The sequence below is a fragment of the Coregonus lavaretus genome (genome assembly GCF_964263955.1).
Source record: "Coregonus lavaretus genome assembly, chromosome: 13".
Taxonomy (NCBI): domain Eukaryota; kingdom Metazoa; phylum Chordata; class Actinopteri; order Salmoniformes; family Salmonidae; genus Coregonus; species Coregonus lavaretus.
The window spans coordinates 18,257,027-18,271,687 of record NC_140000.1 but is presented as its reverse complement, the minus strand read 5'-3'; the positions used below and the strand labels follow the sequence as shown (position 1 = coordinate 18,271,687).

The following is a 14,661-nucleotide window of genomic DNA, read 5'->3' as shown; positions in this document are numbered from 1 at the left end:
TCGTCCTTGTTTTATTTGGAAAGGTTTACTTTTATTAAAACTACAAAAATAGACAACACAATGAATTACAATGGCATCAAGGTAAGATAGCAAGCTTTCTACAAAGGAACAAAATAAGAGACCCCAACTGTAACAAAGAAATTCCATATATTAGTCAACGAAATAAAAAGTATGTCCTTAGAATATGTACACATCATCAAGTTCAGCTTCAAAGACAAAGGACGACATCATCACTGACAAGGAGATTCTAAGTACACATACAGTAAATATATATACAAATATGGGTTTAGTTGGGCTACAGTGTATCAAAAAAGGTCAATCGAGAAGCACATACTGTATTCAAATTCATATGGCACCACCATTCACACTCATTCAATCAGTAAACAACGATTACTTGATCATCTTGATTAAACCTGACTCATTCTACAGAACTACATCAGTAAGGCAGATTCCACCATGGTCAGTTTATGTTGGGAGAATGAAGATGAAAGGTCACTGACAAACTAAAAGGCTTTGGATACAGTTGCTAGTGCTCCTCATGAGTGTTACGTTCTTTGTCATTTTGATGTTTTAACCATTAGGTCTGATCGTTTCTCTATTGCTGGGTATCTATGTAGCACTGGCACAAAGTTTGGGGATGAGCATTTGGTGTACTCTGCCTTTCCTCATAATGCAGACAGGTTTTCCAAACCTTTATTTTCCTCCTTGAGAACACCTTTTATGAGGCGGTTCTATTTGAACAACAATCTACTGATATGCATCATGAATAAATGATCAACTTTAAGTAGATAAATCACAAGAAGACATTGACCTGTTTTTATAATGTTTAGGCCTGCATCTATTTCGACCAGCAATGCCATGTTTGACTGCTATAGGTTCTAATGCCAAGGGAATACAGACTGTCTGTACGCTCCAATATCCATACTAGCATACTAACATGATACTAGTATAGTAACATGATACATACCAATGTTGGGGAGCTACTCTGAAAGTGTCGTTAACTAGTTGTTAAACTGTAACTACGCCCCAAGACTGGTCACTACTCTAGTATTCCAGTGCTGGTATTGGGGCATGTGGGCAGAAACAGCCTTTAAAGTGCAGCTGGTAGTGTATTGGATATATACATGAACCTCATTTCTGCATCTGGGTCACTGAGTCAGACCCAGCTCCGCTATCCATCGCTGGTAGAAAATCATCACATCGCTCACCTCACTTACACATGGAAATTGTAATTTACATATCATCTCAGCCCCCACCCCCCTCTAGTCGTTGATCCATCTGTCCCATCCATGTTATGCTGTTCCATCAGCTAGTCACCAATCACAACTGTCAGTTTCACATGTGATGTCACAGCACAGGCAGTGTTGTCTGTCTCTCAGTGGGTGTTGCTGTGGGCTGTACTATTCCAGCTCCCATCAGGAAGGATGTCTCTCTTCTGTTATGTTCAAATCTCATTGGCTGTAGCCGTTCACAGTGCACCTCCCCTACTGTACCTGTTCTCTCAGTCAGTGAGGCTCACATCATGTGACACCAGTCAGTTCTCTCTGGCTCTGGAGGTCCAAAGGGTTTCAGTTTGGAGGTCTGGTAGAGTAACAACAATATCTCTATGGTAACAACCACACACGCTTCCTGTCCTGGAAAGAGTCCTCGAGTCCAGATCAGTTCACATCAGTCCACTATAACTCCATAGTTACAGCTCAGAGTGTGGATCAGTTGTGAGAGATATGAGTGAGACTGCTGAATGAAAGGCTTACGGAGTGGTGAGATACTGAGTTGGGTGGAGAGGGAGGCAGAATATGGCAGAATATAGTCACAACACCAGCCTAGTCTGGGTTGAGCAGCTGACTAAATGACTGACTTGACAGCATTGTGTGTGTGTCTGTCTAATGCCTGGGGTTACAGACTGCTGGTGGGACACCTGTTGCTGTGTCTGCTACTGGCCTGTGTATGACATACCATCATCTTGCTCGCCAGACTTGAAAACTATGACGTAACAGGGGTAAGCCAGAGGAGTATAATGCAATATTCAGCCACACTTGTCTGCTTCCATGAGACTAGAGACTGAACCCTAGACTGGGGTCTGGGACAGAGGGGCTGGGAAGAACTGGGTTATATCCTGAAAACTAGTGAAACATACTGGGAACATCCTGGAGTTTACTGGGACATACTAGTTTTATATATAGTACTAAGACAGCGAACCCTGTGTGCAATTTCATCTCTGTGCGAAAAATGTGTGCGTACCATTTTGAGATCGAGAAATGTTGACAGTATGACAGTACATATAAACCTTCACCAGTAACCCTAGCGCATGATTTTTTTAAATACCAAAAAGATTAGCATGTCAAGTAATAAAATATCTGTATAGGACGATGTGTTATTAAGTTTATCCCAAAATGTTAATATGCTATTAAACTATGATCACATTTCAGAGTATTAAAGTCTGATATTGATTCATAATCAGATTGGTATTGTTGATATTCTTTGATAAACCTTAATCAACGTTACACATTCATCTACATCATCAAGCATCGTCATATCACCTCCCCATACAGGTCTTACAGCTTCCCTATGTTAGCTAGCAGACCACTGACGGACCATTGGTGGTCCTGTAAGCACTATGCAGAATCAGATAGCAACCCACCACCGCACCAACCATTGTGTTGTGTTACATTCTTATTAAGACAATCTAGAGTCTACTCAGGGGGGGTAAAGGGGTATGACTTGGGGTCTGTCTCGTGGGAGTGAAAACCGAACCAGCGGTGTCTCAGCCCCATCCGCCCATCATAGAGAAATCCAAAATATACTGCACACCTCTCCCTCTACACCTCCACCACTTCTACACACATCCTTCGCTCAAAGCACTATGAGGAATGGAGGAATGAAGGTAGGAGGAGTGGGAAGAGAAAGAAGGAGCTCTCTCTCTCTCTCTCTCTCTCTCTCTCTCTCTCTCTCTCTCTCTCTCTCTCTTTCTCTCTCTCTCTCTCTCTCTACACCATGTTCATGGCATCCTCTGTGAGGAAGGCGTGAATGTGGGCAAAGGAGGGGCGGAGCTTGCAGTCCCGGTTCCAGCAGCTCAGCATGAGGTCATAGAGACCCTGAGGACACACATCTGGCCTGGTCAGATACACCTGGGAGGAGGGAGGGAGGGGATGGAGGGAGGACGGAGGGGAGGGGAGGGAGAGAGGGAGGGGATGGAGGGAGGGAGAGAGGGAGGGAGGGGAGAGAGAGGGGATGGAGGGAGGAAGGGGGAGGGAGAGAGGGAGGGGGAGAGAGAGGGAATGGAGGGAGGGGGAGAGAGAGGGGAGAGGGGGAGGGAGAGAGGGAGGGGGAGGGAGAGGGAGAGAGGGAGGGGGAGGGAGGGGATGGGAGAAAGAGAGAGAGTGGGAGACAAAGTCAGAGGAGGGATGGGGAGAAAGATAGAAAGGAGGAGGTGGAGGGGGGAGAGAAAGGGGAGGAGGGAGAGATGAGGGTTAAACATTCTACACACTTAAATGTACTGCTATTGTACTGTATGAGCGTGTGTGTGTCTGTGTACCTGTCTTCCGTGGTCCCTGAAGAACTCTCCAGCGTTGTCTATGACCTGTTCATCAGTCAGGTTGGAGTAGGGTTGCTCCTGACACACACTCAGCATCTCCCACAGAGTCACACCAAACGCCCACACGTCACTGGCTGTGGTGAACTTCCCCTGCAGAGACACAAACTATCTGTTAGTTACTTACTTATTTACCACTGCTAACTTACTACTTGTCTATTTTATTTTGTAACGTCCTCATATCCTCTCTCAGTACCTCTTGTTTTCTTTATGCCTCTCTCTCCTTCCTTCACTATGTCTTCCTTCCAGGGGCGCAACTTTGGTTTTAGAAGTGGGGGGGACATAACATTTTCACCTGACCGCTTGGAGGCGTCCGCATGGTCCTAAAGCACATCGTTGCCTCGTTTTGTATCACATTCCAATGATAAAACCCCCCCATCCCAGTGAAAGTTGCGCCCCTGCTTCCTTCCCTCCCTCTCTCCCTGTGTGTCCTCTCACCATCAGTATACACTCCCAGGCCATCCATCGTATAGGCAGCACAGCTCGCCCCTGGATGCGGTAGTAGTCTCCAGCGTACAGGTTTCTGCTCATCCCAAAGTCGGCGATCTTGATGGGCCGCTCCCCGCCCCGGTCGCCCCCGCTCTCGCCCTTCTCACCCCCCACCAGGCAGTTTCTTGTGGCCAGGTCACGGTGCACAAAGTTCAGAGACGACAGAAACTTCATCCCTGAAGCTATCTGACTGGCCATAGCGATCAGAGCAGGGTAACTGTGGGAGGGGGGGAGGGAGGGAGGGAGGGAGGGAGGTAGGGAGGGAGGGAGGGAGGTAGGGAGGGAGGGAGGGAGGTAGGGAGGGAGGGAGGGAGGTATGTGTGGTGGAAGAAGAAGACAAGAGATAAGAGGCAGAAATACAATATTTCAGACGCAGGGAGAAAGGTGTGTGTTTGTGTGTGTTTATGCATGTCTTTGTGAAAACGTGAGTGTGACTGCCTGTGTGTACTATGTGTGTGTGTACTATGTGTGTGTGTGTTACCTGATGGTGGGGGTGTTGTGTGTGGACCCAGTCTTGTCCAGCAGGACTCTGTGTGAGAGGTACTGGTTGAGGTCTCCACTCTCCATGTACTCTGTGACCATACAGAGAGGGTCGCTGCTCACACACACTCCCAACAGACGGATGATGTTAGGGTCCTTCAGACGAGACAGAATCTTCCCCTCCTTTAGGAAGTCATTCCTAGGAGGGAGGGAGAGGGAGAGAGAGAGAGAGAGAGAGAGAGAGAGAGAGAGAGAGAGAGAGAGAGAGAGAGAGAGAGAGAGAGAGAGAGAGAGAGAGAGAGGAGAGAGAGAGAGAGAGAGAGAGAGAGAGAGAGAGAGAGAGAGAGGAGAGGGCGAGAGAGAGAGGGGCGAGAGGTGGAGAGAGAGAGGGGCAATAGAGTTGGAGAGAGAGAGAGGGGCGAGAGGTGGAGAGGTGGAGAGAGAGAGAGTGGCGAGAGGTGGAGAGGTGGAGAGGTGGAGAGAGAGAGAGGGGCGAGAGGTGGAGAGAGAGAGAGAGGGGCGAGAGTTGGAGAGAGAGAGAGAGACAGACATTGTCATCCTACAAGAAACATGGTATAGAGGAGACGGACCCACTGGTTGCCCTCTAGGTTACAGAGAGCTGGTAGTCCCATCCACCAAACTACCAGGTGTGAAAACAGGGAAGGGACTCAGGGGGTATGCTAATTTGGTATAGAGCAGACCTAACTCACTCTATTAAATTAATCAAAACAGGAACATTTTACATTTGGTTAGAAATTCAAAAGGAAATTATCTCAACTGAGAAAAATGTCCTCCTGTGTGCTACCTATATCCCCCCACTAGAATCCCCATACTTTAATGAAGACAGTTTCTCCATCCTGGAGGGGGAAATCAATAATTTCCAGACCCAGGGACATGTACTAGTCTGTGGCGACCTAAATGCCAGAACTGGACAAGAACCTGACACCCTCAGCACACAGGGGGACAAACACCTACCTGGAGGTGACAGCATTCCCTCCCCATATGCCCCCCTAGGCACAACTACGACAACATAACCAACAAAAATGGGTCACGACTCCTGCAGCTCTGTCGCACACTGGGTATGTACATAGTCAATGGTAGGCTTCGAGGGGACTCCTATGGTAGGTACACCTATAGCTCATCTCTTGGCAGTAGTACTGTAGACTACTTTATCACTGACCTCAACCCAGAGTCTCTCAGAGCGTTCACAGTCAGCCCACTGACACCCCTATCAGACCACAGCAAAATCACAGTCTACTTGAACAGAGCAATACTCAATCATGAGGCATCCAAGCCAAAAGAACTGAATAATATTAAGAAATGCTATAGATGGAAGGAAAGTAGTGTTGAAACCTACCAAAAAACAATTAGGAAACAACAAATTCAATCCATTCTAGACAACTTCCTGGACAAAACGTTCCACTGTAATAGTGAAGGTGTAAACTTGGCAGTAGAAAACCTAAACAGTATATTTGACCTCTCAGCTTCCCTATCAAATCTAAAAATCTCTAACAGAAAACCAAAGAAAAGTAATAACAGTGATAAATGGTTTGATGAAGAATGCAAAAACCTAAGAAAGAAATTGAGAAACCTATCCAACCAAAAACATAGAGACCCAGAAAACCTGAGCCTACGCCTTCACTATGGTGAATCACTAAAACAATACAGAAATACACTACGGAAAAAGAAGGAACAGCATGTCAGAAATCAGCTCAATGTAATTGAAGAATCCATAGACTCTAACCACTTCTGGGAAAATTGGAAAACACTAAACAAACAACAACACGAAGAGCTATCTATCCAAAACGGAGATGTATGGGTAAACCACTTCTCCAATCTTTTTGGCCCTATAACAGAGAACAAACAGCAAAAAAATATACATGATCAAATGCAAATCTTAGAATCAACTATTAAAGACTACCAGAACCCACTGGATTCTCCAATTACATTGAATGAACTACAGGATAAAATACAAACCCTCCAACCCCAAAAGTCCTGTGGTGTTGATGGTATCCTCAATGAAATGATAAAATATACAGACCACAAATTTCAATTAGCTATACTTAAACTCTTTAACATCATCCTTAGCTCTGGCATCTTCCCCAACATCTGGAACCAAGGACTGATAACCCCAATCCACAAAAGTGGAGACAAATTTGACCCCAATAACTACCGTGGGATATGCGTCAACAGCAACCTTGGGAAAATCCTCTGCATTATCATTAACAGCAGACTAGTTCATTTCCTCAGTGAAAACAATGTACTGAGCAAATGTCAAATTGGCTTTTTACCAAATTACCGTACGACAGACCACGTATTCACCCTGCACACCCTAATTGACAAACAAACAAACCAAAACAAAGGCAAAGTCTTCTCATGCTTTGTTGATTTCAAAAAAGCTTTTGACTCAATTTGGCATGAGGGTCTGCTATACAAATTGATGGAAAGTGGGGTTGGGGGAAAAACATACGACATTATAAAATCCATGTACACAAACAACAAGTGTGCGGTTAAAATTGGCAAAAAACACACAAATTTCTTTCCACAGGGCCGTGGGGTGAGACAGGGATGCAGTTTAAGCCCCACCCTCTTCAACATATATATCAACGAATTGGCGAGGGCACTAGAACAGTCTGCAGCACCCGGCCTCACCCTACTAGAATCTGAAGTCAAATGTCTTCTGTTTGCTGACGATCTGGTGCTTCTGTCACCAACCAAGGAGGGCCTACAGCAGCACCTAGATCTTCTGCACAGATTCTGTCAGACCTGGGCCCTGACAGTAAATCTCAGTAAGACAAAAATAATGGTGTTCCAAAAAAGGTCCAGTTGCCAGGACCACAAATACAAATTCCATCTAGACACCGTTGCCCTAGAGCACACAAAAAACTATACATACCTCGGCCTAAACATCAGCGCCACAGGTAACTTCCACAAAGCTGTGAACGATCTGAGAGACAAGGCAAGAAGGGCCTTCTATGCCATCAAAAGGAACATAAAATTTGACATACCAATTAGGATCTGGCTAAAAATACTTGAATCAGTTATAGAACCCATTGCCCTTTATGGTTCTGAGGTCTGGGGTCCGCTCACCAACCAAGAATTCACAAAATGGGACAAACACCAAATTGAGACTCTGCATGCAGAATTCTGCAAAAACATCCTCCGTGTACAACGTAAAACACCAAATAATGCATGCAGAGCAGAATTAGGCCAATACCCGCTAATTATCAAAATCCAGAAAAGAGCCGTTAAATTCTATAACCACTTAAAAGGAAGCGATTCCCAAACCTTCCATAACAAAGCCATCACCTACAGAGAGATGAACTTGGAGAAGAGTCCCCTAAGTAAGCTTGTCCTGGGGCTCTGTTCACAAACACAAACAGACCCCACACAGCCCCAGGACAACAACAACAACACAACTAGACCCAACCAAATCATGAGAAAACAAAAAGAGAATTACTTGACACATTGGAAAGAACAAACAAAAAAACAGAGCAAACTAGAATGCTATTTGGCCCTAAACAGAGAGTACACAGTGGCAGAATACTTGACCACTGTGACTGACCCAAATTTAAGGAAAGCTTTGACTATGTACAGACTCAGTGAGCATAGCCTTGCTATTGAGAAAGGCCGCCGTAGGCAGACCTGGCTCTCAAGAGAAGACAGGCTATGTGCACACTGCCCACAAAATGAGGTGGAAACTGAGCTGCACTTCCTAACCTCCTGCCAAATGTATGACCATATTAGAGACACATATTTCCCTCAGATTACAGCGATCCACAAAGAATTCGAAAACAAACCCAATTTTGATAAACTCCCTTATCTACTGGGTGAAAAACCACAGTGTGCCATCACAGCTGCAAGATTTGTGACCTGTTGCCACAAGAAAAGGGCAACCAGTGAAGAACAAACACCATTGTAAATACAACCCATATTTATGTTTATTTATTTTCCCATTTGTACTTTAACTATTTGCACATTGTTACAACACTGTATATATACATAATATGACATTTGAAATGTCTTTATTCTTTTGAAACTTCTGAGTGTAATGTTTACTGTTAATATTTATTGTTTATTTCACTTTTGTTTACTATCTACTTCACTTGCTTTGGCAATGTTAACACACGTTTCCCATGCCAATAAAGCCCTTAAATTGAATTGAAATTGAAATTGAAATTGAAATTGAGAGATCAACAATTGAAATGGAAAAAAAGCAAAAAAAAGTAGAGAAGAGATGGAGCGAGAGAGAGAGAGAGAGAGGTAGAAACTGAGAAAGAAACGCAAAACTTTAGGACCAACATTAGATGTTCTTAATAGCTCTTGAAATGGCAATTGTTCGCTAAATGATTTAGATTAACTATCCTGAGACAGACCTGGCGTTCTTGGAGGCGTCAGGGCGCAGTATCTTAACAGCCACCAGCAGAGGGCGTCCTTTCCTCACGTTGAAAGGGAACTCCAGGTTAGGCAGGTCCTGAGGACTCTCTATCTCACACAGGTGCACCTGAGGAAGGAACCAATGGGAAAAGTTACCTACAGACAACCAACCACCACAACTAAAAGTCCAAGTATAGTCACTGTCTCAGATAATCAGAAAACCAACCTTCGTCACCATAAATTACTTAAATGATGACAGTCTCAGACTAAAGTATGTAGTGAACGACAGAGCAGCGGAAGAATTTAGTGTGAGTTGTCAAGCTAACACACACTTGCACACACACACACAGGCGTACCTCTCCAAACTGTCCTTCTCCCAATTTCTCCTTGAAGACCAGACAGTGTCGGGGCAGTTCAGGCAGGGGGGTGGAGTCTGCTGCAGTGGGGCTGGGGGAGGTCAGGGCTGGCACTGCATACGTGTTGTTACCACTGACAAGACAAATCACAGCAAATTGTATTGAAAGTGCATTTCAAATCACAACACACTTTAGAGTAGAAACACGAAAAAGGCAATAAAAGAACGTAAAAACAAAGAGAGATCACTGATTAAAGTCCAAGTTAAAAAGGTGGGTTTTTAGCAACTGTGGTTAGTTGTTTCCAATGTTATTTCATGCTTAAGAGTACCTGTGATTGAGCCAGCTAGCTGCCACTATTCAGCTGTTTTTCTAACCTCATTATCCGAGGCATTAACGTTAGGTGGTTGGTAGCTGCTGTACTTAATTACAGCTACTGATAACAGTCTGCTGTAGTTTACAACAATTCTAATTTCTAAAGTGGAAGTTGGGAGAGTTTTATTCGGGTGGTTCAGTGAAACAATTATAGTTTCTGAGGTGGAAGTTGGGAGAGTTATATTTTTTTTTTGGTGAGGGAGGCCTGCTCTCTCCTTTCCCAGATGTTTAGTTCATTTCATTCCGATCTCCTCTGCATTATTGTAGCCATTTGCTGCAGCCTGTCAACTATGCCTCTGCCTATCCCTGTTCTCTCCTCTCCGCACAGGCTACACAAACGCCTCACACCGCGTGGCTGCTGCCTCTCTAACCTGGTGGTCCCTGCACGCACCACACACCTGGAGTTCCAGGTCTCAGGCAGCCTCTGGAACTGCCGTTCTGCCGCCAACAAGGCTGACTTCATCCCAGCCTATGCTACCCTCCAGTCCCTCGACTTCCTGGCGCTGACGGAAACATGGATTACCACTGAAAACACTGCTACTCCTACTGCTCTCTCCTCGTCTGACCATGTGTTCTCGCATACCCCGAGAGCATCTGGTCAGAGGGGTGGTGGCACAGGAATCCTCATCTCTCCCAAGTGGTCATTCTCAATTTTTCCCCTAACCCATCTGTCTATCTCCTCATTTGAATTCCACGCTGTCACAGTCACTAGCCCATTTAAGCTTTAATATCCTTGTCATCTATCGCCCTCCAGGTTCCCTTGGAGAGTTCATCAATGAGCTTGACGCCTTGATTAGTTCCTTTCCTGAGGATGGCTCACCCTTCATAGTTTTGGGGGATTTCAACCTCCCTACGTCTACATTTGACTAATTTCTCTCTGCCTCCTTCTTTCCACTCCTCTCCTTTTTTTTTTTTTTTTTTTTTTTTTTTAGTCATTTAGCAGACGCTCTTATCCAGAGCGACTTACAGTTAGTGAATACATTTTTTTTTTTTTATACTGACCCCCCATGGGAATCGAACCCACAACCCTGGCGTTGCAAACGCCATGCTCTATCAACTGAGCTACATCCCTGCCGGCCATTCCCTCCCCTACCCTGGACGACGCTGGGCCAATTGTGCGCCGCCCATGAGTCTCCCGGTCGCGGCCGGCTGCGACAGAGCCTGGATTCGAACCAGGATCTCTAGTGGCACAGTTAGCACTGCGATGCAGTGCCCCCCTACTCATAAGGCAGGCAATACGCTTGACTTCATCTTTACTAGATGTTGCTCTTCTACTAATCTCACTGCAACTCCCCTCCATGTCTCCGACCACTACTTTGTATCCTTTTCTCTCTCGCTCTCCTCCAACACTACTCACTCTGCCCCTACACAGATGGTAACGCGCCGCCGCAACCTTCGCTCTCTCTCTCCCACTACTCTCTCCTCTTCCATCCTATCATCTCTTCCCTCTGCTCAATCCTTCTCCCTCCAATCTCCTGATTCTGCCTCCTCAACCCTCCTCTCCTCCCTTTCTGCATCCTTTGACTCCCTGTGTCCCCTATCCTCCCGGCCGGCTCGGTCCTCCCCTCCAGCTCCGTGGCTTGATGACTCATTGCGAGCTCACAGAACAGAGCTCCGGGCAGCTGAGCGGAAATGGAAGAAAACTAAACTCCCTGCCGACCTGGCATCTTTTCACTCCCTCCTCTCTACATTTTCTTCATCTGTTTCTGCTGCTAAGGCCACTTTCTACCACTCTAAATTCCAAGCATCTGCCTCTAACCCTAGGAAGCTCTTTGCCACATTCTCCTCACTGCTGAATCCTCCCCCCCCCCCCCCCCCCTCCTCCCTCTCTGTGGATGACTTCGTCAACCACTTTGAAAAGAAGGTTGACGACATCCGATCCTCGTTTGTTAAGTCTAATGACACTGCTGGTCCTGCTCACACTGCCCTACCCTATGCTTTGACTTCTTTCTCCCCTCTCTCTCCATATAAAATCTTGCGACTAGTGACTGCAGGCCGCCCAACAACCTGCCCGCTTGACCCCATCCCCTCCTCTCTTCTCCAGACCATCTCCGGTGACCTTCTCCCCTACCTCACCTCGCTGATCAACTCATCCTTGACCGCTGGCCATGTCCCTTCCGTCTTCAAGAGAGCGAGAGTTGCACCCCTTCTCAAAAAACCAACACTCGATCCCACTGATGTCAACAACTACAGACCAGTATCCCTTCTTTATTTTCTTTCCAAAACTATTGAGCGTGCCGTCTTTAGCCAACTCTCTTGCTATCTCTCTCAGAATGACCTTCTTGATCCAAACCAGTCAGGTTTCAGGACTGGTCATTCAACTGAGACTGCTCTTCTCTGTGTCACGGAGGCTCTCCGCACTGCTAAAGCTAACTCTCTCTCCTCTGCTCTTGTCCTTCTAGACCTGTCTGCTGCCTTTGATACTGTGAACCATCAGATCCTCCTCTCCACCCTCTCCGAGCTGGGCATCTCCGGCGCGGCTCACTCCTGGATTGCGTCCTACCTGACCGGTCGCTCCTACCAAGTGGCGTGGCGAGAAGCTGTCTCCGCACCACATGCTCTCACCACTGGTGTCCCCCAGGGCTCAGTTCTAGGCCCTCTCCTTTTCTCCCTATACACCAAGTCACTTGGCTCTGTCATATCCTCACATGGCCTCTCCTATCATTGCTACGCTGACGATACACAACTAATCTTCTCCTTTCCCCCTTCTGATAACCAGGTGGTGAATCGCATCTCTGCATGTCTGGCCGACATATCAGTATGGATGACGGATCACCACCTCAAGCTGAACCCTGGCAAGACGGAGCTGCTCTTCCTCCCGGGGAAGGACTGCCCGTTCCATGATCTCGCCATCACGGTTGACAACTCCGTTGTGTCCTCCTCCCAGAGTGCGAAGAGCCTTGGCGTGACCCTGGACAACACCCTGTCGTTCTCCGCTAACATCAAGGCGGTGACCCGATCCTGCAGGTTCATGCTCTACAACATTCGGAGAGTACGACCCTGCCTTACACAGGAAGCGGCACAGGTCCTAATCCAGGCACTTGTCATCTCCCGTCTGGATTACTGCAACTCGCTGTTGGCTGGGCTCCCTGCCTGTGCCATTAAACCCCTACAACTCATCCAGAATGCCGCAGCCCGTCTGGTGTTCAACCTTCCCAAGTTCTCTCACGTCACCCCCCTCCTCCGCACACTCCACTGGCTTCCAGTTGAAGCTCGCATCCGTTACAAGACCATGGTGCTTGCCTATGGAGCAGTGAGGGGAACGGCACCTCCGTACCTTCAGGCTCTGATCAGTCCCTACACCCAACCGAGGGCATTGCGTTCATCCACCTCTGGCCTGCTGGCTCCCCTTCCTCTGCGGAAGCATAGTTCCCGCTCAGCCCAGTCAAAACTGTTCGCTGCTCTGGCACCCCAATGGTGGAACAAGCTCCCTCACGATGCCAGGACAGCGGAGTCACTCACCACCTTCCGGAGACATTTGAAACCCCACCTCTTTAAGGAATACCTGGGATAGGATGAAGTAATCAGTCTAGCCCCCCCCCCCCCAAAAAATAAATAAATAAATAAATAAATTGTAAAGTGGTTAACCCACTGGCTATAGGGTGAATGCACCAATTTGTAAGTCGCTCTGGATAAGAGCGTCTGCTAAATGACTTAAATGTAAATGTAAATGTTAATTGTGATTTAAAAACCTCAGTGGTGTCTGCCCCTCTTACCTGACGCCCTGCAGGCTAACGATGTCCGCCTCTGCATAGTGGGGCACGCTGGCGGGGAAGGGGGGAGACAGGGCCGGGTAGGGAGGAGCATCGGGGTACGGGGGAGGCTCCTCCTGCGTGGGGGGCAAGCCCTTCTCCAAGTCCATACCACAGGCTGGAGGGAGGGATGGAGGGAGGGAGAAGAGGAGGGAAGAGGTTGCGAAAGGAGGGATAGAGGAGTTGAGAGAGAGGCGGGCGCAGGCCTTTGTCATGAGAATTTTGAGACAAATTATTTTATTATGTTAAAAGCATTACACAAAATGGAGTGAATTGATGCAGTGAGTGAGTGACGGACAAAGGGTTCATAATCAAACACATGCCCAGAGCACTGATGTTTCTCTGTTATTCTAGACAGTATGATTCCAGCTCCATGGAGCTCCAGGGAGGGGGTGAATCCTGGTATTTTCACCCAGTCAGAGGCTCTTACCCTGGGCCCCATTGTTGAGGCTCTTCTCCTGAGGGTGAGAGGAGCTGGCCCTGGCCATAGGGACGGTTAGGGGCCATGAGGAGCCTGAGCCATTCTGCCTCTGATCTGACAGGAGGAGGTCATAGGCTGGGTTGTTTAACAGCAAGGCTGGGGGTGGGGACACATGGAGCACATAGACACACATGGACGCACACACACATAGACACACACGCACCCACACACACAACAAGGCACACAACACGCAAAACACACAATAAGGCAAACAACATGCGATATACACGACAAGGCAAAACACACGATACACACAAGGCAAACAACACAACACAGCACAACACAACACAGCACAACACAACAAAAACACAACACAACACAAGTTAGCGAAACACAGCATACAATACAAGGGGAGGGATGCATTAAGATGGGGAGAACAGAACAGAACAGCATAGCAAACACCAGGCAAGGTTAACACAACTCAGGCAATGAACAAACGTAACAACCACAGGGGTAAAAAGTACATGTGGGAGGATAATATTTCTGTTATTCAACATAATAATGTTTCTGTGATATTGTTATTCTTCTGTATAATGTGACACTGTTCTAATCTACACAGTGTATAGTAAAGACAGCATAGTGGCCTCCTGCAGCGCGGTGCAACTAGGAATGCTCTCGCTCTCTTTTCTTTTCCTTCCCGTCAGTGAACAATAGGTCTCTTGTGCCCTGTGTGTGTGTGTGTGTGTGTGTGTGTGTGTGTGTGTGTGTGTGTGTGTGTGTGCGCGCCCTATTTGCCTGTCTGTGTCTATCGCAGGATCTGAT

At 46.9% G+C, this 14,661-nt stretch overlaps 1 protein-coding gene across 1 annotated transcript in view; it reads right to left on the bottom strand.

The window, feature by feature from the left end:
• Nucleotides 1-17: 17 nt before the first annotated feature.
• ddr1 (discoidin domain receptor tyrosine kinase 1) overlaps nt 18-14,661 on the bottom strand; it is a 61,714-nt gene continuing 47,070 nt past the window's right edge. The window contains exons 14-21 of the mRNA XM_084174662.1: nt 13,849-13,995; nt 13,383-13,536; nt 9,295-9,427; nt 8,938-9,065; nt 4,563-4,760; nt 4,031-4,298; nt 3,536-3,685; nt 18-3,128 (exon numbers count right to left, since the gene is read on the bottom strand). Coding sequence (XP_084030788.1) covers nt 2,988-3,128; nt 3,536-3,685; nt 4,031-4,298; nt 4,563-4,760; nt 8,938-9,065; nt 9,295-9,427; nt 13,383-13,536; nt 13,849-13,995 — 1,319 coding nt within the window. The 3' untranslated portion in view covers nt 18-2,987. The remainder of the gene's footprint in view (nt 3,129-3,535; nt 3,686-4,030; nt 4,299-4,562; nt 4,761-8,937; nt 9,066-9,294; nt 9,428-13,382; nt 13,537-13,848; nt 13,996-14,661) is intronic.